This window comes from Pteropus medius, unplaced genomic scaffold, assembly GCF_902729225.1.
Source record: "Pteropus medius unplaced genomic scaffold, Ma_sr-lr_union100, whole genome shotgun sequence".
NCBI lineage: Eukaryota > Metazoa > Chordata > Mammalia > Chiroptera > Pteropodidae > Pteropus > Pteropus medius.
In genome coordinates this window covers 11,979,845-12,006,407 of record NW_024352784.1, presented here as the reverse complement: position 1 = coordinate 12,006,407, position 26,563 = coordinate 11,979,845, and the positions used below count along the sequence as shown (strand labels likewise).

General features: G+C 33.3%; 1 protein-coding gene across 4 annotated transcripts in view; it reads left to right on the top strand.

Annotated features, from left to right (window-relative positions):
- The window catches only part of DLG2 (discs large MAGUK scaffold protein 2), a 1,673,246-nt gene that overhangs the window by 1,113,582 nt on the left and 533,101 nt on the right, over positions 1 to 26,563 (top strand). For all 4 annotated transcript variants that reach the window (XM_039848192.1, XM_039848194.1, XM_039848195.1 and 1 more), the window contains one exon: positions 19,695 to 19,745. In XM_039848192.1, the coding sequence (XP_039704126.1) occupies positions 19,695 to 19,745 (51 nt within the window). The remainder of the gene's footprint in view (positions 1 to 19,694; positions 19,746 to 26,563) is intronic.

Below are 26,563 nucleotides of genomic sequence, written 5' to 3'. Positions count from 1 at the left end.
TTCTTTTTTTTCCTTAATAATCACTGCTTTTTGGCTTCATGGGCTGCTCCTTTAAGAGCATTCTTTGGCAAAAAAAAAAAAAGAAAAAAATTAAGCAACTCTTTGCCAACACTTTCCTTCTGAAGAAGTAGGAGGAGCAGAAGAGTATTTAGGGAGAGTTGTGGCTTTAGGGTTGCAATTTTGAAGCCAGTTTTCATAAGAAATGAGTCTCATTTTAAGTTTTTACTCTAATATTAACTCAAATGGAAAACCTTTTCTTACAAAGCTTATGAAAATTAGTTGAAGTTCTCAAATTTTCAAGAGGAGTTTTGAATTAGGGGTCAAAAAATATGAATATTCACCTTGACTCCATAACTTGTTCGCTAAATTTGGTCAGGGTACTTAACCTATTAAGCCTGTTTCTTAAGATTTAAAATGGGGATCAAACTATTGCTCATGTCATAGTAAATAATGTATATGAGAACACCTAGAGATACTATTATGAAGCAGCGATTTATTACTTAAAAATGTATCTGTAATTAAGCGGTTGAAATTAAATTCTAAATTGTTAAGTTTCCAAAATTTAGATTTTAGATGGACAAAAATATTGATTATTCAAATGTTTTCCCAGGTATATACCCCCATATAAATGTATACACATAAAGCATATAACTGCTTTATTTTTAAGTATAAGTTGCTCTTCCAAGAACCCTAAAGCCTTTTCCTGCTCTAATAACTGAATCCTTGATCATAAAAATTGTTCTCACAAGACCACTTATATATTTGGATACTGGCAAGTTTATAAAAATCTGCATTTAAAATGAATTTGAATGTTGACTGGAAACTGGCAACAGTAATTGTATCCTATTTGATATTGGAAAAGCTGAAAGCTGTGGGCATTCTACAAAGATTTTAGGCAGTAGTGGTTACATTTTAGAATCTTTCTAAAGACCTCTTTGAAAGAATATATGCCACATTGCCAAAGCAGTTGCCTTATGTTAAATACTTTCTGTTTTTTCTTCCTGTGTTTAAAGCAATCATATATATTACAAAGGAACATTCCTGTTCTGTAAATTAATAGTTTTAAGCAGTCCATAGGCCTTTTCCATGAACCCTCCATAAAGATACCCTTCATTGCCTCTAGCAGTCAAGAGATGTAAAACAGTCACTTTTTTTTTTTTTATCTTAAATAATGCTCTTATGGGTGCATTCTGTAAATGACAATATAAGAAATACTCACCAATAAGGGAACAGTTCCCTTAAAGCTTTACATTCCCTTTTCTAGATGTAGGAAAAAAGGGCTCTCGTTAATTTAAAACACATTTCCTCTTTTGGTGTTAAGATAGCCAAATCTCACAACAGCAATTGGATGAAATATTTCTTGGTCATGTTTGATTCATAGATCAAACAAGAGGGAGGCTTTTTTCATTCCCTGTGATGATAAGGAATAAAATCTATATAAGTACATTGCATTTGAATTTTTATAATCCCTTTAATTTCAAAGAAAATTGAAAAACCACCCTCAAGAGGCTTTTAAACCCAATGCATGCTATGAAAATAGGACCTGCTATTTATCTGACTTTTTTTTGTAAGCCTAGATATCTGGAAAAGTGTTATAAAGATAATGAATATAATAAGAATACACCAGCTCTGTTCTTAAGAAAGAATGCTATTATTTTATCATTTTATTTCATTGGAAACATACATTTTAAAATTTATTTATATATACATAGTATATGTGAAAAATAATTTATATATGTGTATGTAATATATGTATATATTATATAAACACATATCCACACAAACACACAGACATCCCAAGGTTATCTTTTGTAAAATCTTTAAATGTCAGTGCCAAGTGAAGTTAATGAATGCCATGGCATTCTTCGTACCTCTTTCTAGTTACAAGGATAAAAACAAGTTGGAATGAACAACTAAATACTACTTAAATTTTTCCAGAAAGTTATCTCTCCGTAATTACTATTTATACATACACCTGTGCTACTAGCAGATAATTTTAGCTATCATTCATTTACTTAAGCTTATTTATCTCTGCTTCAAAAATAATTTTCAGAATTAATAAAATGCTCAGCATAACACTGCTACTTTAATGAAGGTGATGGGGTTGGCAAATGGATTATATAAATATATAAAACTGTTTAAATATCCATTCTCTACCATTTTTTTTAATTTTTCAATTACAGTTGACATATAATATTATATTAGTTTCAGGTGTACAACGTAGTGATTAGACATTTATGTAATTTACAAAGTGATCCCCCCATTTAGTACCCACCTGACATCGTACATAGTTATTACAGTATTACTGACTATATACCCTATGCTGTACTTTACATCCATGTGACTATTTTATGACTATTTGTATTCCTTAATCCCTTCACCCTTTTTTACCCTGCCTCTCAACTCTCCTCCCATCTGGCAACTATCAACTTGTTCCATGTATCTATGAATTTGTTTCTGTTTTGTTTGTTTGTTTATTTTGTCTTTTAGATTCCACATTTAAGTGAAATCATACAGCATTTTTCTTTCTCTGACTTATTTCACTTAGCACAACAGCCTCTAGGTCCATCCATGTTGTTGCAAATGGCAGGATACCATTCTTTTTATAACAGAGTGATATCTCGTTGTATATATGTACCACATCTTCTTTATTCATCTTTGATTGTTTCCATATCTTGGCTATTGTAAATAATACCGCATTGAACACAAGGAAACATATTTCTTTTTGAATTAGTGTTTTGGATTTTTTTTTGGATAAAATACCCAGAACTGGGATTTCCGGCTCATATGGTAGTTCTCTTTTTAAATTTTGAGAAACCTCCATACTGTTTTCCACAGTAGCTGCACCAATTTGCAATCCCACCAACAGTGTATGAGTGTTCCCTTTTCTCCACATCCTCACCAGTACTTGCTGTCTGTGATTTATTGATGATAGCCATTCTGACAGCTGTGAAGTGACATCTCATTGTGGTTTAAATTTGCATTTCTCTGATGATTAGTGATGTTGAGCATCTTTTCAAATATGACTATTGGCCATCTATATGTCTTCTTTGGAGAAATGTTTATTCAAATCCTCTGTACATTTGTTATCAGATCTTTTGAATTTTTTAGTGTTAAGTGGCATGAGTTCCTTATATATTTTGGATATCAACCCCTTGTCCAATATATATGAACTATCATAAAAAGAAATTAAGAAAAAAATCTCATATACAACTGCATCAAAAAAATAAAATACCTGGGAATGAGTATTTTTAAAAAAAAGGTAAATGACCTGCAGTAAAAATTATAAGACATTGAAGAAAGAAATTACAGAAAATACAAATAAATCGAAGCATATACCATGCTCATGAGTAGGAAGAATTAACATCTTTAAATTATCCATACTATCTAAAGCAATCTGTAGATTTAGTGCAATCCCTATCAAAATACCAATGGCATTTTCTACAGAACTAGAATAAACAATTCTAAAATTTAGCTAGCACTACCAAAACAAAACAAAAAACCCAAATAGCCAAAGCAATTTTGAGAAAGTTGGAGGTAGCATGCTACCTGATATCAAACTATACTACAAGGCTATAGTAATCAAAACAGCATAGTACTGGCACAAAAATAGACACATAATTCAATGGAACAGAATAGAGAGCTTAGAAATAACCCCACGGCTATATGGTCAATTAATCTATGACAAAGGAGAGAAGAATATGCAATGAGATAAAGACAGTCTCTTCAATAATTGGTGTTGGAAAAACTGTACAGATACATGCAAAAAAAATGGAACTAGATCTTATACTATAGACAAGAATGAACTAAAAATGGATTAAGGACTTAAATTATAAGACCTGAAAGCATAAAACTCCTAGAAGAAAACTGAGTTAGTAAACTCTGACATCGCTCTTAGCAACAATTTTTTTGGGGAAGTGGGAGTATGTCTCCTTGAGCAAGGGAAACAGAAAAATTTTAAAATGGGTGTACATCAAATCAATTTTTTTTTTTTAACACAGAGAAACCATCAACAAAACAAAAGAGCCTACTGAAATGGTTCATTTCATCTAGGTTATCAAATGTGGGGTCATAGAATTGTTTATAATAATCCTTTATTATCTCTTTAATGCCCATGGGTTCTGTAATAAAATTTCCTCTTTCTTTTATATTAGTAATTGTGTCACCTCTTTTTTTTTTTATTTAGTCTGGCTAAAGGTTTATTGATTTTATTGATCTTTTTAAAATTTATTTTTTTTCTCTATTGATTTCTTTTTTTCTTAGTTTCATCAATCTCTGCCCTATTTTTTTCTTATTTCTTTTCTTCTGCTTACTTTGGATTTAATTTGCTTTTTGTTTTCTAGTTCCCTAAGATGGATATTTAGATTATTGATTTTAGTTATTTTTTTTCTTTTCTTATATATACATTCAGTGCTGTATAGATTTCTTTCTTAGTACTACTTTCACTGCATCCCACAAATTTTAAGTTGTATTTTTATTTTTATTTAGTTTACAATATTTTAAACATTTTTTGAGAATTATCCTTTGTCCCATGTGTTATTTAGAAATATGCTGTTTAATGTCCAAGTATTTGGGAATTTTTCCAACTACATTTCTGTTATTGATTTCTAGCTTAATTACATTGTGATCTGAGGGCAGACATTATATGGTTTCAATTTTTTTAACTTGTTAAAGTGTGCTTTATGGCCCATAATGTGGTCTATTTTGGTAAATTTTCCATGTGAGCTTGAGAAGAATGTGTAATCTGCAATTATTGGATGAACTAGTCTATACATGTTAATTGTATCCAGTTGATTAATGGTGCTGTTGAGTTCAACCATTTTCTTATTGATTTTCTACCTGCTGTATATTTCCATTTCTGGTAGAGGGGTGTCAAAATCTCCAACTACACTAGTGGATACATTGATTTCTCCTTGTGTTGTTATTTTTTGCCTCCTGTATTTTAACACTCTGTTGCTAGGCACATACACACTAAGGATTGTTATATCTTCTTGGTATACTGACCTCTTTATCATTATGTAATGTACTCTTTATCAATAATAATTATCATTGTTCCAAAGTCTGCTTTGTCTGAAATTAATATAGCCACTCTCACTTTCTTTTGATTAGTATTAGCATAGTCTGTCTTTATCCATCCCTTAACTTTTAATTAATATAAGTCTTTATATTTAAAGTGGATTTCCTATAGACAATATATAGGAATATATAGTTCTTGCTTTTTGATTCATTCTGACAATCTCTGTTTTTTAATTGGTGTATTTAGACCATTGACATTTAAAATGATTATTTATATAGTTAGATTAATATATAACATATTTCACCCTGGTATCTATTTGTTGCTCTTATTGTTTGTTTCTATATTTTGTTTTCTAAACATTTTATGCCTTTTGGGGGGATGGGAGGTTAATGGAGTTTGTACATAATTCCATTTTTTTCATTTCTTAGCATATCAATTATATTCATTCTTTTACTTTTCTTTTAATGTGGCCCTAGAGTGTGCACTTTACACTTACTAATTTAATTCACTTTCAAATAACACTATAGTGCTTCATGGATAATACAAGTACCTAATAATAACAAAATATTTCTAATTTCTCCTTTCATTTCCTTGTACCATTTCTATTCATTCTACTTATAAATAAGTATACATAAGCATGTATACATAAACAAATATATACACATAAAATACATAATTAAATATATTGTTGATATTACTATTTTCTGGGATGCCTGAAAAACAGCTTCTGTTTATTGCTGATGTTCTTATCTATGGGTCATACTTTTCTCTTTGCATGTCTCATACTTTCTTTTTTGAAAACAGGCCATATGAGATAATGTGTTATAGCAACTATTGATTCTGATTTTGCTCCCTTCTCCCCTCACCCCCAGATTATTGTTTCTTTTGTTTGTTTGTGTGTTTAGTCATGTATATGAGATAGATCTATATTCTGTAGTCTGTATTCTCTGCAGTTGTAGTTTCTTTAGTTGTCTTTCTTTTTGAATCCTGGCTTACTAAGGTTGTGTCTAGATCAGCATAGCTTATTGGTGAGCCAATAATTGGTCAGAAAGTATATTTAAACACCTTGAGTTAGTAAGACTTCTATCCTTTGCCAACAGATTTGTATAAGAGTTGGGAAACGTGTTCAAATACAAGCAGTTTTCAAATATAACTGAGATTTTATTTTCTAGTAGGCCTGATTATTGGCTCCTTTGCATATATGCAAACCTTCACATTCAACCTGAGATGTGTAGATGGCTAAAACCTTCTCCAGTCCCTACTGAGTATATGAATGACTTTGAAAATGCACTCAGTCTTCCAGTCTGGCAGGAATAAGTTAGAGCTATCAAGGCCTGCCATGACTCATTCTATATATTTCCCTGCTAAATCTGTAGCTAGTCTAGAGAATTTGTAGCTTTCATCAACCATTATTGCTACCTTCAGCTAATGCAGTTTATTTTCCATGATAATTGACCCTGAAATAACTATTGTTTTCAAAAACATTCCCAAACATGAGTTCTTCTCACATGCTGCTCCAAATAAAGTTGGCCCCTATGGCAGCAAAACTGCTGGTTTTCATAGCTTTTTCTGTCCTGGTAGAACCATTACACCCACAGAATTTTGGAAAGGGGATGTGTAAGAGCAGCCTCAGGCTAAAATACCACAGATCCCCACTGTTGGCAACTGACATTCTTGAATCAACATTTTTCAACTTGCTATATGCCTTTAGTCAATTTCTAAAGTTCAGAAAAGGTTATTTTTGGCAATTGTGCCCAGTTTTAAAGTTGTTCTGTGGAGAGAGGATTTACTGAGCTCCTTATTCTACCATTCTGTAATAATAATGAATAGACTAATAATAACAACAACAACCCTTACCACATGCCAGGCTACTGTTCCAAGTATTTTATTGATTATTTTCATTTATACTAATTCACTAATTCATTTATTTGTCACAACCCTATGAGATTTGAACCCTATTTTACAGATGAGGAAACTGAGGTAGATATCTCACAGCTAGTAACTAGCAAAATAAAAAACTCAAGACAATCTGGCTCTATAGTATGTATTCTTGAGCACTGTGTATACTTCTCACTTAATTTAAAACTTAACAACCTATTGAACTAAGTATAAATAGTATCTTATTTTACTGAGGAGGAACTGAGGCTATTATATGTCTTCTCTAAAGTCACAAAACTAATAGGTGAACAATTTAAGGCTGGCATCGATGTACTATTAAATCTAAAGCCTGAAGCTGGTAGCTAATACATTATAGAATCAGGACAAATATCCACATAAGTACTCTGTAAGTACAGAGAAACAGCATTAGCACAATTTGGCCTGTGTCCATGTGTGTGCATGCACAAGCGTATGTGTGTATGAGTCTGTGTAGGAGGCCTAGGGAAAAAAAGGCAGGATTTATAGTGGCATTAGACAAACTAAAAGAGAGGAAAATTATTTTTTTGAAAGATAAATAGGAATTACACAGGAAAAACATCCTAGGCAGGGTCATTGGGAAAAGTGATAATATATGGTAAAGGTATGATTTTAATTTCTTTCCATATTTTCTCCCAGCCCTACCAACTGCCTTTGATCCTTAGTGTTTTCCACCCAAGATTTTTTGTCTGAGTAATTAATATTTGTTTACTATGCTTAAAATGTTCATGGAATTTATTTAATTTAATGTAATTGAGGATTTATGCTGTTACTCTTTGAGTCTTCTTGTTCCAAGAGGATATTTAAAACAAAAACAATAAAAACCAGCAGTAACAATGATCTTTGGATAGCCATGCACTGTTTGGAGCTCATACTGTCAACTTCCTAGTTGGCACTGTGGCAGAACACTTAAAAGCCCTCAGGGCTGGCAGACAATTGTCCAGAGATAGAGAGATCTGGTGTATTCAATTTGTATCCCAGAGCTCACTGCGGTGACTAGCGGTCGTCATGGCCACAACTTCAGTATGTGTAACTCCTTCTAAACTCCAGGATGCAGTCTGAAAAGCACTAATATAGATGTGGAAATTTGAGCTTTTAAATTTTTCTTCGAAAAAGGTATTGTTTGTATTTTTTGTCACTATAGACTTTTCTTTAATCTAAGTTTATTGACTCCAATTCCTCTATAGGAATATTGAGCACAACTTAACATGTATATAAACTGATTTTTATAAAGTTTTCTGCAAACAATAGCCATTAATCTCCCTCACTTTTCACCCCCTACCTCATTCACACACACACACACACACGCACACACACACACACACAGAGGCTTTTCTTTAGAAAGTTAAGTAGGCAAAATTTAAATATGTCAATAGCAGACCTAGTAAAAACTTTAAAGTAGCTGTAGTTAATATTTTTGAGGGTTTGCTAGGTGCTAAACATAATCTTTACAAAATTATATCATTCAATCTTTATACAATCCAATGAATTAAATATAATCACTATCCATTTTGTAAATATGGACACCAAGTCTCAGAGAAGTTAAGTAATTCATCCAAAATTCTATCACTAGAGAATGGAAAATCATGTGAACCCTGACAATCTGATTCTACAATCACAACTCCTAACCATTATACTAAATTGTTTTATACTATCAGGTAGAACCATGTGGAATTGCCATTTTGTAAGTCAAAAGCAGTTAAAAATCAGCAATTTAATATGATTCAACCAGATTATCAATCACTTCTAGAGGATAACCTACATGTGCAGCAAAACCTATTTGAAACAGCTCTAAATTCAGAGTCTAAGAGATATAGATTCACATCAAAACACCTATATTTACAAGCTGAGCAACTTTGAGCAAATCATTTATCATCTTTGAGCTGTTTATTCATCTATAAAATTGCGATAATAATAATATCTACCCACACAAGATGGTTATGAGGAGAAAATATAACGCATGTGGAAATAGTACGTGAATTATTAGTACTGTTGTTAGCACAATCTGAAAAAGTTACATGTAAACCATCTGAATCCTAACAGTCTCAAGATTGTATCAACTGGCGAGGCAAGGGTCTGGGGGCGTAATAGAAACAGCACTAACATTCAGCTTACTGTCATGGTCCTGTAGGGTACTTCAAGAAAGGTGGAATAAAATAAAGCAGCAGAATATCTTTTCTTAGCATCTGATCCAGAAAGATTGATCTGACCTTTTGTGTAACAAGCAGCCCGAAGCATTTTTCTGGAATCACAGAACTTAAAAAAACTTCTTCATGTGATTTTGATGAAAGAGCAGATGAATTAGCAGGGTGATGGGGCTCCATAACTCTTTTCCAAGGTTGTCAAGATAGTGACATATTTTTAAAATTTGATATAAAGAGATCATAGGAGTTAGCAAAAAAGGTGGGGGTAATCACTCAATAAATATTTGTTGATTGATGGATTGATCTTGAAGGCTGCTGAAACGGTGACCTACATTCAGATGAAAAGGGAGATGGCTTATTGTTAGCAAAGTTAGAAATAAAATGATCAGAGATAAATTAAGGCCGTTCACTCCTTTGGAAACTGACAATGGCAAGTAGGACTTTTATACAAAGGAATTTTTTAAGACTTATAGAAAATAAGAATGCTTTAACACAGGTTCTAGTGATTTATTTCTTCAATAACTATTTTTGAAATTGCTACTAAGGGAAAGTCATTATTAGAGGTGCCACAAGAGAAAAAAATTAAAAGATACGGTCTTGTATGAGCAGAAGGATAGTATATCAGGAAGGATAAAGTGCAATATAAGGAGCTGAACCATGAGAAAGACCCCTGTATAGTAAGAGACTGACTGTGCCGTGTAAGGTTGGGAAGAAAGATTAGCTTTTTAACATTGGAAGTCGCTTGATTAAAACACTAGATACTTCCATTCCTTCTTCCTGCCTTACAGGCACTTATTCTTTAATTTCATTAAACAAATTTGTATTGAGAACATACTTTCCATCAATAAGTGGTGAGAAGGATGAACAAGATAGTCCTACTTCCATGTTTCTTATGGCTGTGTAATTTTGGAAAACTTGTTTAAGTTAAAAACTTGGCTTCTAAATAGTAAAATTAACATTAAAATATCTAGCTCTTGGGATTATTGTAATATTAGATAATTTATGATAGTGCCTGGGATGTAGTAGATTCTTAACCCAAAAAAATAAATAAATAAGTAGCAATAATAGAATAATCACTGTTATTAACATTTGGGAAAGGACTATAGAGAATAAAGTGATGATCTTGAAGGGATTGGCAAAAAAAGATTTTTTGACTTTATGGAAGAGACAGCCTTGAGCTAACAAAAATGGAAACTCTCCATGTCCGCAAAAGAAATCTAGCTCCATGAGGGCAGGGGCTTTGTTTTGTCCACTCTTGCATCTCCAGGAGACATAGTATTTGGGAAAATACTAGGCATTCCAAAATATTTTTTCTAAATTAGCATTTTAATAAGCATAGATTAAATAAAAACATGGAGGGTAAGTATATGACATTAATAAAGATACTAAAGAGGAGAGTTTATATGAGTTCAGCACAATTACTTGGCTAGAAAATGTTTAAGAAGATAAGAAATAGGGTCAATAGCTAGAAAGGTAGAATAAGGACAACTAATGGATGGTCTGGAATGTTCTTTAAAGATAAAGAAAAATTATTTAAAGCTACTTAGAAGCAAAATTTCATGATGAAAACATTATTTTTTAAGAAGATAAATCTCAAAAATACAAAAAATATTAATATTAAAAAATGATAGAGGCGGAAATATTTTTAAGAAATTGTCTCAATGATCTTAAGATAGTAATAAGGGCCTGAAATAGGATGTCGAGTCTTGCTAACAAATGTAAAAGTTGTAAATAAAAAATAGCATTCCCTTAACAGACAAAAAAAAGTAAACTGGAGGAAATGAGGGTTATAATTAGGCAAGATGATTAGTTGTTTCAGACTTACTAAGACAGTGGTGATATTAGGTCATTTACTTGGAAAATAAAAGTTGAATGAGATGAAAATACAGGCAAAGTTTGTGTAACGATAAGGGATAGACCTTGGTGAATACTCATATCTAGTAAGAGGGAAAAAAATGGACATAAGTGCAGTGGACTGAGCAGTAGAATAGGGAGTAGACCAGCAAAGATACCAACCATATGACAGAGGAAAGAGAAGTTTTAAGTGGTAGTCACTCCAGAGTATCAAATACTGCGTGAAAGCCAGTGTGAATCAAGGAAAAAATGATTATATTTAAATGAGGTGCAAAGCAAAGGAGTAAAGCTGGGAAGAAGCATCCCATTTCTAAATCAGAGGCAAATACAGTTTTAAACTTAAGTGACTATGTTTTTCCTTTATTACAGAAATCTTTAATCAGGATGACTTAGTATATATAAAATGACTTTCTTTTTATACATCTAAGAACTCTAAGCTATTTTCCTTGATTTCTCTTGACAGAAATACCAAAAAAAAAAAATTATCACAATTTTACAGGTAAACAGCTACCTAATTTAAAAAACAAAACAAAACTGTGGTTTCTAATTAAACCACATGTGTGTGAAAGAAACACATAGTAATTATTGTCTATGATCACTTTTCTTGACCCAAAGTTCTATGTGCTATAAAGTCTTAAGAAAGGCAGAGAAAATACCAAAACCAAAAGAAAACTGTTTAAGAATGGAAGAGATTATAGGATACTGATTATTTTTTTCTCTGTTTAGTGGAAGCTATGATTTAGCAGTTTCTGAGCTCAGAAGTTTGTTTAATTAAGATTAGAAGTTATAATTTAAAATAGAGTTTACTTTATAAAACACGTTAGTTGAATAAAAGGAATAGTGCTCTTTAAAAAAAGTATGATCTTTACTGAGAATATCAATAATTATTTTATGGTTTGTGAGTGTTTATTAAGAATAAGAAATACTATAATTAGCTTCTTATAAAACTGCATATTTTAAACCAATCTCATTATAACTGAGTAGTATTTATCAAATAACCAGATGCCTGCCTTAGATAAAATCTGCTTTACAAAGTTTATACAGAAAATCTTTTGCTTACTACTAAATGTTTAAGTGAACAATATTGACACACAAATGTGTAAAATAGAAAACAAAAATGAGTTCTAATAGTTTGTATGTGACAGAACTGGAATTTAAATCTTTTGGATTCCAGAATCTAAGCTATTCATTTCTATGTGATAATTCCTCTTAATATGAAAAGAAGGCACAATTTTAGGCAGTGGAGATGGTCTAGGAGAAGGGGCATTAGTTAAAGAAACTGCTGTACAGCTTAGTTTTGTGCTACAAACTGCCAGACTTTGTCTGATGATATTCTTATCCTGATTAGAGCTGCCATGCTGGTAGGTTAACTTTAATTTTTTCAGTAATTGATTAGTTTTCATCCATTCAGCAGAGACATTTAAAACTAATGTGATTAAAAAAAAAGATAGAGATAATGAACACCAGCCTTTTCCAGTGGTTCTTCATTTTGGATTATAGTAAAGCAAAAACCCCTGCACTTTTTTTTTTTTTTTTCTTTTCAAAAGAGAAGAAGCTATCTTTTTTTTCTCCAGAAGCCTTGAGATCTTTGAGGAGTAGAAATGAGAAAGTTTCTTCTGGTGATGTTCTTGAGTGGAGACTATAAGAGTGAGTGATACTGTCATTTAGTTTCCTCCCTGATGGGGAAAATTACAGACATGGCAGGGACATGGCAGGCATACATGGAGTTTAGAGAACTAGCAGCTGGTGGGCTTATAGGTTGTGGACTGAGATCTTGAAATAGAGATTAATAGAAAAATAAAATTGGGGCAGGTATTCCTTGTTAAAGTGACAGATTAAATATGATTTAAACAGTAGCTGGAGAGAAAAACCCTGATGCTAGAGAGTCAGAGTTGAGAAGAACCTCAGACATCATGTGTCTGCATAAGAAAATTGAAGCACCAGGCCATGCCCAAGGTTACCCAGCATGTTAAACCACAGAATCAAGACTTACTGTCAGGTCTTCTGACTGTAAGACCAGTGGTCTCTTCAGCAGAACACTCTGAAGTAGTTAACGCTGCTCCCTATGCCTTGATAAGCCTGTCTCTTTTCTACCCATTCTTATGACTGTCTGCCCATAAACACATTCGATTCATGCCACTTCCTCTATGAAACCTTTTCTTACTCCGTCCAGGTACAATCACCTGTTCCATCCTCTGTGTTACCTCTGCAGCTACTATAGTCTACAGGCATCTACTGCAGCATCCATGTCACTTTGTTGCATGTTTCCATTCACTTATCTCCCTCTACTAGACTGAGTCTTTGAGGGCAAGTGTCATATCTCATTTATCTTTATAGTTCTAGGGCTTATCCTTCCACCTAACACATGGTGGGTGCCCAATAAATGTTAGATCAATGTTTTAGTTCGTTCTTTAAATTATAAATTACTGATGCATGCATATAAAAATTTTCCTGAGATGGAGGGATTAATTCCAGCTATATTTTATAGGAAAAAAAACAGTAGTTAAGGGCTGCCTATACTTACCTGAAGATGGAAAAGACTTTAAAGACAATTCAATTTTTGGAGTTCTCAGGTAACTTGGTTCTAAAGATTCTTCTCGAGACTTACAATGATAGGCATGGTGCCAGAAGCTACAGTGGTGCAAAAATGAATATGATACAATCTACGCCTTCATGAGATGGTGATGTAAGGAATGCAATGAGAAGTATTTGGGTTTAAAAAGGAATTTTAGTAGATTTTGTAGAAGAGAGCAAGTTTGTTTGCTTTTTAAATGATATTTTATATTATTGAGAAAAATAGCAAACATTTGATATTTAATCAGATAAATCTTGTAGCCCCTGCAGATTGGTAATCCAGAATTTATTAGAATTTCTCTCACCATTGAAGACCTCTTGTGTGCCGGGCAGTTGATATATGTAATCTCATTTATTCCTCCCAACAGTTTCCATGAAGAGAATTGTGTGGTATTATAGCTAAAATCTCTTTATCACTTAAGATGTGTGATAAGTGTTTCACATAAATTATTTGATTAAATCCTCACAATAACTATATGAGAGAAGTAGTTGTTGGTACCATCCTGCATTTGAGGCAGTTAAGGGTTTGAGAATTTAAGGAAATTGTCCATATTCGCACATCTCATAAATATTGAAGCTAGAATTCAAATCATCTCTCTCTCTCTTTTTTTTTTTATACTCCGAAACCCATGTTCAAGTGTAAGGAGCCTAAAACATCATAACACGTTTGTTGTAAAAGTTCTCACAATAGTAGAGAAGGAAAACATTGGCAAGATTCTAAGTAAGAGAAATGCATGTCTCTCTGTGTGTGTGTGTGTGTGTGTGTGTGTGTGTGTGTGTGTGTGTGTGTGTGTGTGTGTAGTTGCCAGGGCATTTGATGATAGTTGTGATTCCTCAGTAAGGGCTCCTGAGAAGAGCTGATCTCGATATCTAATCTAGTAATTCCAAAAGGCCTAGGTCCTATAGAAAATGCATCCCCATTAGTAGACATTCTTCTTTGGGAACATCAGGTTTTACTCATCCAACAAATCTATCTCATTTATTGATTCATTGATTTTTCTATTTCCTCTTTTATGTAGTCACTGTGCATCTGAGTGCTAGACAGATCTATGCTGCTGCCACAGATAAAGCAGAGTAACAAGGGCCCGGTCTTGCTCTGGGGGTGGCAGGAGGCCATGGAAACCAGATCCCCTTGTCTCCGCGAACATCACATTCTTCCCAAAGTCCAACAGCACCTTTATGATATACTAAAACCATAACATTCAGAATGTGTTCAGTATTTTCGCCATAAGCATCTTTGCCATAGATATCTTTGCTGCAAGCATTCGTGCCAAACATTTTGGCCTCATAACTAAATGACCATAAGGCAATTTTGCTGGGAAAAAAAAAAAAGATAAAATCACAAGAAATAAAAAAGAAATTTAAAAGGACATAATGAAACATGAAAAAATGAATAACAATATTAAAGACTATTTAAAATATGTGTAGATTCATGGCAAAACTGCTCAAATAATGATTTTATTTTGTCGATTGTACCTAAGCACTTGTCCTATTCTGTGGGAAATGTGGGTTCAACTAAATCTGATTCTCAAAGAGGGCCCTCGACCTCTCTTTCTTTTCCTAAGGTAGTGTGTTTCAAAATAAGAAATCAACTCTTAGGACATCTGAAAGAAATGCTAACTATTTAAAGACTACCACCTCCATACCTACTCATCACTCTACAGACCATTGGAAGAGCTATCTAAGATTTATAAATAATATAAAAGTGGGAGTAGCTGTAAGAACTTCCTCAATGGAAAAATGAAACCAAACTGACAACTAGCTTAAGTACATTAAATATGCTGAACTTGGTTGATTAATTTTTCCGTGCAAAAATAACCAACCAAACAAACCTAAAGTGTCAACCAGTTATTTTAATTTTTTACAGCAAAATTGCCTTACAGCCAGTTAATTATGCCATGAAAATGTTTGCCACAAAGATATCTGTGGCAAAGATGCTACTGTATAAGTACCTAGAACAGATTCAGATATAAATCATGTTTATAATATCATAATTATTTATAATAAAGGGCATAATTAGTATGTCATTTATCATATACTATATTATGAAGGAATCAAATTTATGTACAGTAGGTCCTCAAATAACGTTGTTTTGTTCAACACTGATCCGTTGTAATGTTGATAACATGCCATAGGAACTGAGCTCTTGTTTATATCAGCCTATAGCAAAGTTGTTTTATTATACGTCATTTCATTTAATGTTGCAGAACTTATCAAAAACATTAAGTGAGGACCTACTATATATAGCAAATAGTAAACAGATCTGTATAGACCTTGCATGCAGTAACAGTGAGGCTCTAGTCCACCTCTCTATTTTGCATATCGACTATCACACTTTTATGAGGCCTTAATACATTTGTATTTGGCACTTCTTTCAGGACTGTGTTTCTTGAGAATAGGGATCATATCTCAAAATCTTTATTTTCCCAGTAGCTCAGTATTTTCACACCATATGGCACATCATGTGTGCTCGATAATTGTTCATTGGGCAAAATTGTGTATAGTCTTAAGCAGCTTTGATATTCCTTTTTCAGCACTTGTTATATGTGATATGGGGATGTACAAAAATTCATTCATCTCAAATTTTAATATGCTGTTAGCTTTAATAAAATTATGAATGTGACAAAGAACAAAAAAATTTAGAGAAATCATTACTTAAGATTCCAGTTAAAGAGCATTAAGACATGGACTAGTTCGCATGTGTTATTCATGAAAAACCTCATTTCGGAGATAAAAATACATCTCAAAATCAAATTATATCATCATTTCGGCAGGTGGTTACTATAGCCCTGAAGGAAAGAAATGAAATTAACTAAAGGCTGTCAGGGAAAAAAACATGTAAATCATTCAGAGTTTATAAAATTAAAACTTTAAATACAAGTTTGAATCTGAGTTTTTCACTCTCTTGTCTTAACTTCCCCATGGTTCCAGGAAGGCTGCATGCCCGGAAAAGGACAGGACAATGTGTGGCATTAATTTAATTTTCTGGCCACCATAGAAACCTAACAGCTCTCTCCACAGAACCATTAGGTTCAGAAAAATTATGTATTTGAAGAAAAACACATTTTTCAAAACTGTGAACTTTCATCTGCTTTATTGACCTCTCATGTCTACAAAACTGCCAGTCGTCTCACTTTTCTAGTCATAAGGTGGAGAGGACACTGTTAAGTGATGGTCAGGGCCAGAGCTGGAATAACTGAAACCCTAATCTTGCAGCTGTTTCAGCCCCAAAATATCAAGAGCATTTAAACATGACTAGGGGGCTCAAATATCAGAGGAAATATCACTGGTCAAGAACAACAGAAATTTATATTTGTCTGAACTCTTTTTTTAGGAAGAGAGCTTTGTTAATTGAAAGACATATATTAATAAACTGATCGTGGTGGGGAGGGGGTTGCTGAGTAAGACCACAAAACAAGTTCAGACAATAAATTTTCTGTAAAACACCCACAAGATAATGGATGATGTTTGTTTTGTTTTGTTTTGCTGAGAATACACAAAATTATGGCTAGGAGAGAATTATTGTTCATACTGCTTGGCTCTTTACTAATTAATAAACAGCCCCTATTCTAAATAAATGTGGAAAAAATATTTAAAGAATATTATATTGGTGTACTCATTTGAAAAGTTGTTAAATTTTCATGAATGTCTTAAATGAAGGTATTCTTCTTTCTTTCTATCTTATCCTTTCTCCCAAGGTGTTTGCCAAGGAAGGCTGTAGGATTTCATTCCTTAGGGGTCCTTAGGCAGAACATAGATCATACTCTCCTAGTGATGAGAAAATAGATACTAGGACCTCTTAAATGTTTTCTGAACTCCCACACTTGTTCTTGTGATGCTCAATTAAAAGGTTGAAATATTGTCTTACCAATGTTAAAATCCTTTCACTCCTTTACAATTTCACTAAATCCAGTTGTACTCATGGGATGTTTACTTTTAAAAGCAAAGTTACATCCAAACCCAGATGACAGTGTCCCTTCTTAACAAAGATTTACTGAATACTATCAAATTAGGCAAATGGCATTACTTTCTTGAGTTGAAAACTAAATACCCGTGAAGTAAATGTAGGCTTGTGATAGTTTATCTAGCTGACCAGGAAACTTTCAAATACTGATTAGAATATGTATATATAATATTCTAGGATCTGAAAGTCAGCATAGAAAAGCTAAGCAAAAGATTCTAGTAGTCTACTGCTATGCACTATATACCAGGAATATATTAAGCACCTCCTAACAGAATTTCTTTCATCTAATCCTTTAGATTTTATTATCAGAAGCTTGTTTTCTTCTCTTTGAAGTTTTTTTCTTTTTTTTTTCTTTTTTCTCTCCAGTTTACAGCTCTTTAATAACGTGAAGGGCTTCACTCTAGAGAAGCACTGAAGCAAAGAAACACTTCCCGGAGCCATACTGAGAGAATTAAAACACATCACATTAATTCAGGCTTCTCGTTCTTCCCTCCCTCTATCAACAAAAACAAGTTATAAACACAAACAAAAAGAATTAATGTGGTAACACACACATACAGAAAATTTTAGTTTTGTTTTATACTTTTTCACACGAAGAACAAAAGCATCCATAAAGCTGCTAAAGCTTTCCGACATCGCCAAGTCCTCTTCTATGAGCCATTAAGTCACTGAAGCCCAGAAAATCGATTTTGGTTTAGAGCTGTTTGATAATGTAGTAACACAGTAAAATGTGATTCACCAATTAGCTCATGTAATTAGAAAATCAAAAACATGCTCTAAGTGGCTGCTGGACACACATAAATAAAGTTTATTGGCATTCTTTGCATTTGCTGATTATAGTTATAATTAACACCTTTGGTTGATATAATGATGTGACTACATTCCAACTCCTTATAAAAAAGAATTCACAAATATCTGTGTTTATAAGTCAGATAAATAAAATACTTAGTTTAGCTAGTCATTCATTCATTCCTTTTTTCTTCATTAATTCTTTCTTCCCAGGCTCTGTGTCAGGCTATCTGATTCTTGCCTCCATGGAACTTTCAAAAACTGTTTAAATTTTTCTAAATGAAGGAAAGTCAACTGAAGTTAGAATTTTACAAAAATTATCATTTTGTATTTAAAAGTTAGTCTTTCTGGCTGATTCCTAAATGCTAATAATGTTGCCGAGACACATGTAAGAAAAAAGAAACAACCGATTTGAGAAACTTTTTGCTTAGAAGTTTTGCCTGGCCAAGAAGGATACTGTAATAGATAAGAATGGAAATTGAATATTTGTTGGATTATTTTAAAACAGCTCTTCATGTTCTGTATGCACATCTGTTGAAATCTAAGGCATAAGTTGTATGTTGCCTGGCTATATTTCAAATGTGTTCCTCTCTGTAAGTTCAAATCAATTCAAGGGCTGGTTGGATGGTTAAAAGTGTCTCACTAAGAACTTCAAACACATTCTACTTTACTCTTTTCTTATTTCCTCTGAAGTACATGGGCATGGTTACATGGTCCAGGGCTTCCTAATAAACATAACAAGAGGATAATAGAGATGAATGACCTGAGCTTGCGCCAATAACATAAAACCTTTCTTATAACGCATGGTCATTCTTAATGATACTTTACAGCAAAAAATGACATGTGGTTGTGCTGCCCTTACACTGATTTTTTACAGTCATATTTTAGTGTTCATTCATAGAAATTTTAACATATGTTAGAAATTATTTCCATTGTAACTCTAACATTGTCTCTAGATGGTTTATTCTTTGTTAACTCATATTAATACTATTTTCATAACTGCCATTATCATGCTTTTTTTTTTAGCTTAAAAAAACAAACGATGAATTTTAAAACCACCCCCATAGAGAAGAGCACAGCAACCCTGCAGGTGTCTGCAAATATGCTGTTAGGGCCTTGGCAAAGCTTTGACCAATTAGAGAAATTCTGTGCAATGCAAGCGTAATATGTAAATGCGTATTTTGTATTCTCCCCCAAACATTACAAAATTCTAAGGGAAGCAGTAAGCTTTAAATTTTTTTTGATAGAATTTTGCTCATATATTTTAAAATAACTTAGATTATATTTTATTTGCATGAAAACGTGCAATCATAAAAATCAAGAAAGTATGATTTATTTATAGCTAGAATGAAAGTTAGCCCCCAAATGTTATCAAAAATGAAGCAGTGTCTACCTCAATATATATTTAATCATCCTCTTTCTTTTTTTCTATTTACAGGTCAATGGAACAGAAATTGAATATGAGTTTGAAGAAATTACTTTGGAGAGGGTAAGAAAAATCCAATAATCCAAAGCCAAATTTTGCTTTTCACATTCCGCATCCTAATGGGTTATCCCGTGAAATTATGCAATCATATATCATACCCTGGAAGTTTTTAAAAGGACTCGCAATGAGAATATTAATGAAATACTTGCGGTGGAAGGCATGGAGACAAGCAGACCAAATAACCTGAATATTCAGTGTATAGATTGCATTGCCAGGATTTGGAGAAATGAAATAAGACAGAAAAGTTCAGTGATCTAGTACAATGGGTTTTTTTTCCTATTGTTTTCCTTATTGATGTTTTGCCATACATTTTTAGATACGTTCTGAAATATTTTTATTTCTGTGATATTAATACTATAACTACCATTACAGTGCATTTTTTAGCTTAAAAAAAGTGATAGATTTTAAAACCACCTTCATAGAGAAAATCACAGCAACGCTGCAAATTTCTGCTATTAGGGCCTTGACAAGGCTTTGACAAATTAGAGACATTCTGTGCAACACAATCTTGATATATAAAGATATTTTATAAAATAGTAAAAGAAAAGCCAAAGACCACATAGAAAAAAAATGTCCAAAAGGCTTTAACATGATATCCATCAAAAAAAAAAGTCTAATACAAAAATCTGTTCAACCTTATTAGTAAACAAAGGAAACAATAGTACTAAACTGTTTTTTTAAAAAGAAGGTTTATTGAATGGTTTTGGAAATTGGTGGAACCGTAAAGTAGCAATTTAGAAGAATGTATCAAAAGCCTTAAAATGGGCACACTTTTTCACCCAGAAATTGTAATTATTGAAGTATACAAATTGTACTTATTGAAATATACAAATGCACAAATATTCATATTGGTATTATTTATAATAGTAAAGATTGAAAAAGACAAGTGTTTAATAACACATTATTATTCACCCATATAATAGAAAATTATGTTGTAATAGTATTTTTAAAATATTTCATTGTAAAGATAGAGGTATAGGTAGATTATATTATTAAATTAAAAATCAAGTTTTATAATAGTATTTAAAATATAATCCAATAAGCCTAAACAAAGGTATACATGCATAATATGCATTCATAAATGTATACATAAAGCCTAGAAGGGTATACACCAAAATATTAAAAGTGGTTAACTCTTATGGAGGATTTTTGGGTGATGTTTTAGTTTCATTCTTAGTTTTTCTTTATATTCATTTTCTGAGCCTTCTACAACAAACATATATTACTTTTATAATAAGAAATAAAAATATAACTATTTTTCCTAAGCTATCATTCGAGTATAAGCTCACACTATATATTTACACTTAAAATAATATTTTCTTTTTAGTTTACTGATAATTCACTCCTGAGTCAGTGAATTTATCATTCTCAGCCTAATTTTTATTGAGTGTGAGTGGTTTTAAGAGAAAATTTACATTGAAAGTTAAGTGTTTGACAAATGGGTACTTTAAAACTTCCATTATAAACTCCGATAAAATTTAATGGCATGCTAAATGGAGAAAAGTGAAGCTTATGGAAAATTAGTTCAAATGAGGAAAAAAAACACATTTCTCCTTATAAATCACTAATTTTCACTCCAGAACTAGCTACATAATTTGTACAAAGTGAAAATGTGGTGCCCCGGTTTAAAAAATAATAATAATTGAAAGACGGCAACAGCAGAGCGTTAAACCAAATGCCCTTTCTACGTGCAGGGCCCTGATTGCACAGATCTTGAACTCATGAGGCCAGCCTTTCTCACTATACTCTACACATATAAATATCTTGAATATAAGTACCATTTAGTTTTATAAGTCAAGAAATGATTAGAAGTTAATGTTGGTGTGAGGTACAGCATTCCGTAGAAGTCCAACAATTGTGGATTCTACTCTGGGTCTGACACTTACTTGCTTTATGATCTAGCATGTCATCTCCCTTACTTCGTGACCTAGGGTTTCCAGTCATACTCTAAACCTCGTCACTGCCATTCATTGCACACCTCCTCCAAATCTCTATCTATATTAAACATCATCTTTTTTGAACACCACCTCTTCTCTGTCCTTATCATTTATTCTGATATTCCTACTCCAAAAATTTCTCAACCCCACTGGGATCTTGAATCATTGATTTCACCATTTCCCTCAAGTTTTTAGCCTTCTTTATTCCCTCCCTTCCCTCCTAACTTACATGTTCCAATTCTCTCTCTCTTACACTCATCATTTTTTCTCCTAATTTTTTTTGTGTGTTCATCCAACAAAACCTCATCTCTGGTTAATCTACCCTGGTTAAACTAACACCTTCCTATTTATTCCATGCCAGCACCTAGGCAACCGAACATGGATAGAGAAGCACTCACTCATCTCACTTTAAAATTATAGCTATTAATTTCAAATGGACCCTCTAAACATTTTAGCAATTTTGGTACGTTTCTTTAGAAAAATCACTTTCTTATTCTCTGGGACAATTTCATGTCTATTTGCACTTCTCAAATCTCTTAACACATCCTCCCTCATCCTTACTCTCAGCTGTTGACCTCTCTTCATATGTCCTAAAGAAAATCCAAGCACTCGAATGAAAGCCATCTTACTTTCCTACCAGTAGGTCTGCTCATAAACTCCCCCTGTTATGATGAAGGAATTTTCCCTGGTCATTTCCAAGGTCAACTCTTCACTTGTGACCTCTTATCCATTTAAAGAGTTTGCTTCTGCAGTTTTCTCCTCTCCTGCAATATCAGTTTCTCTCTCGCTTTTTTTTCCTGGATAAATTTAATACAGACATGATGTAATATTTTGACCCAATGTTCTCTCCTGTTACTGCTTTATTATTCTATTTCGCTTTACCGAAAATCTAGTAGGAAGATTATCTATTTTCATTAACTCCACTTTATTACCTCATTTTCTTATTTCAATCTATTGCATGTTTTCATCCCCGCAATAGTCCTGAAACTCTTCCTATCAAAGTCACGAAAGATTCCATCTCGCTAAGTCCGAGTTTCACTTCTCAGTTTTAACTGACTTCTCAGCAGCAATTGATGCAGCAGTCACTGCCTCCTTCCTCAAAGATGTTCATTTCTTGGCTTCCAGAACAGAACAGAACACTCTCCTGTTTATTCATCTGTGCTCTTTCTCAGTCTCCTTGCTGGCCCCTACTCTAAATGTCGGAGCACCACAGAAACCCAATGCACAGACTTCAATCTCTCCTCATTCCCTGGGTGATCTCATTCAAACCCATGGCTTTAAATACTATGAACTGATGATTCCAAAATCTAAAGTCATGACCTCTCCTTTGCACTCCAAACTGGACAGCTAACTGTTCAGTCGGCATCTCCTGTATGTTCCTAAAAGAATTTATGATTTCCCTGCACTCTCTACCCTCAGGGTCAAAACTGCTCCTATCCTCATTTTCCTCATCTTAGCTAATTTGATCTATCATTTTTCTTATTATGCAGGCCAAAAAAATCACCTATGAGTGTTCTTTAATTATTCTTTTTCTCTCAGCATCCAGAGCAAATCCTTTTAGTACTACCATAAAAATATATTTCAAAATCAATCACATCTTCTACCTTCTCTGCTAAATCCTAGTCCAAACCAATATCATTTCATGCCTGGACCACTGTAATAGCTTCCGCTTTTGCCTACCTTTCTCTTCTAAGTAGCCAGAATAATCTTTTTAAAAACATAAACCAGATTATACCACTTTTATTCTTAAAACCCTCTAAGAGATGACAATTAGACTCATTGTCGTCACCCACAAGGCCTTATACAATCTGAGCGCTGTTTTTCTCTCCAACATTATGTCCTCGCCACCAATTCCTTAAATATTTCACTCTAGCCACACTGAATTTCTCATTATTTCTCAAAAAAGACAAGCTTTTCCTACCTCTAGGCCTTTTATACATGTTATTCTATCTTCCTGAAATATCTTCTCTTAGAACTTCACACGACTTGATCTTTTCATTATTTAAACATCTGCTCTTCTCCTCAAAAAAATATGCCCTGTAAGCACCATTTAAATTAGTGCCAACATCTCCATCACACTTTTCTTTCTTCCCATAGCTTTATCTTTTAATTGCATTTACCAATATATGAAATATATATTTTCTATTTTTGTATGTATGTATGTATGTATGTATGTATTATGTATGTATTATGTATGTATGTATGTAATGTTTACTATGTTAACATCCTTCTCCCAAATATAGAGTCACTTTTATATCCAATCTGTCTCAGTCTGGAATGTAGTATACCCTCAGTGAATATTTGGTAACAAGTGGATTATGCCTGTGCTCTGTCACTGCAAATACAGTGAAACAGAGACACATTGCCTGCTTTTGAATCCTGGCTCTACCATTTACTGATTGAGTTATTTTGAGCTGAATACTTAACCTTTCTGTGCCTCAGTTTCCACATCTTAAAACAAGGCTAAATATTTGTAATGATTTCCTAGGGCCCTTGTGATGATTAAATGAGTTAATATGAAGATTTAGAACAACATGCATAGCTGTTATCCTTAACATTTTCATTAACATGGTAGTTCTCACAAGTGTTGTCAGAATCATTGAAAAAGCTTATTAAAAACCTAGCTTCCTATTCTCAGTGAACAATTTACATTAATCTAGCAAGAACTTCTTTCATATCAGATTTTTATTTACTTTTTTAGATATCAGACATCCAGTAATGAAGAAGTTACAGTCTTTGCTACATGCATTTACAGCTTACATATTTTCTACATTTAATCTCTGTAACATTTAATTTAGTAATTAATCACTTTTAGTAACCTCCCTATGAGGAGAATACTGCTAACTCTCTTTCACATATTAGGACATTGAGGCTCAGAAATAAAATCATTTATCATGAATGATAATGATAGTCAGGGATGGAGCTAGGATCGGCCCCAGGCCCAACAGATACTAGAACATAAGCTCATTGCCACTGAGCTAGACTACCTTCAAAATTAAGCTCAAGTGTCACTTCCTCTATTTTCTTATTTTCTCCTTTTGGGCAAGGTGCTGCTTCAAAAATTAACAAAAGTAGAGAACTTCTTACATTAAATGATATATGGAATCTGTCTTTTTTACTAGCCTATAAATTTCTTCATGGAAGGAATTATATTATAGTGTCCTTTATATTACTATGATGTCATAAAAAGAATTTGAGGACAATTTCAGGACATGTTGATGACTCTGTCTCTTCAGCGGCATTGTTCAATGCCTTGGCCACTTGCTACACATGGTAAATCCCACAAATGTCATGTACCTTTATTTGTCGAGCCCTTACTAAATGAAGGCACTTGTCATAATCCAGTTTCATAGCATTTTACAGCCTAGTAGAGGACATGGGGAAATAAATAGGCAGAAACCATGAAGAAGAGCAGAGTGCTGAGGATACCTGGCCCAGAATGGAGTACTTCACTACAGCATTATACCTGAGCTGCTTTACAAAAGTTAAGAGGAAGCTAGCCATGGAAAAAGGAGTAAAAGGAAGTGGCCTCTTAGACAGGGAACAGCAAGTGCAAGTGTTCAAGGGCCCATGAAAAAATAATACACTCTAGGAGCTGCAGGTAGTTCAGAATGACCGCACTTCAAGTTATGAGGTAGGACTCACAAACCAGGCTGGAGAGATGGAGATGGGCTGAGAACATAGATGCCTTTGAAAATATAAGAAGGGGTTTCAGTTTTGTCATGAAGGCCATGGAAAGCCTTTGAAGAATTTTATGAAGAAACATGATATAATCGTATTCACATTTCAGAAAGATCACTTTGGCTGTGATGTTGGGTATACATTCCATAGGATTCAGGAGATGATGCAGACATGTCATTTAAGACATATAATTAATTGCTAAATTTTGCCAGTGGTGATAGTGGAGAAGATAATTCACAACACGCTAAGAATGTTAGAAGAACAGATTCTGATATTTCGTAGGATGGGAAAATGCCAAAGAGAGCAGAGGAGTCAAAGATGTCTAGACTGTAATCTGAAAAATTCCTTTCATTTCTGGGCCTCTCAGAGATGGACACCTGTGATATTTCAAACCTTTCTGACACCCTGGACTCTTATGACATTAACAAGTTGGCTGAGTATAAAGTCCATGGCTCTGAGTGATTTATCTGTCATCCATGTATGAAGTTAAAAGTTATGTACCCCCAATATGATTTATATCAAGAGAAGCTAGTACACCCAGCATGGATAATAGATTCATCATGCCTTCATAACCCTGACCAACACGCATGACTACAATTTAGCAGAGATATTGAAGTGACTGTCTATCTGCTGTTTCCTCCAGTCCCTGCCCCCGCCTCCAGAAAAGAAAGAACATTTGGAGTGCTTTTCTGACAGCTGCAGAATGTATGGCTGTGTGATACTATTTGAATGTTCTGTCTGACAAGTTAAAGATATTCTTTTATAATTAAAAAAAAAAAATCAAAGATCTGAACCATCCTCTCAAATATAAATCGTTGACTCTTGTTACTTATTATTTAACCCATGCTAAAACAAACAGACTTTTAAGGTAGAGAAAAGTGATTTGTTTACTGTACCCTGTAAATTCCTTTAGATTAACCAAGTTTTGGATATAAGATGGGTAACATGGAAATTTTGAAAGCAGTATTTGTGAACTGCCAAGCAAAAAGTGATCTGTTAAAGCTGTCTACTGACAGACTCTCCAGATACATCCAAGAATCAAATTAATTAGATATCTGAATCACTTGGGCCACATTTGTTTCTCACATTATTGACTTTTAATAAAGATGAAAATTCCTAAATTCAAATGGAATTAATGGTCTATTCCTTCACATAATGTAGAGGTTTTGGGTTTTTAAATTCTTAATTCTTTCTGTCTCTTTA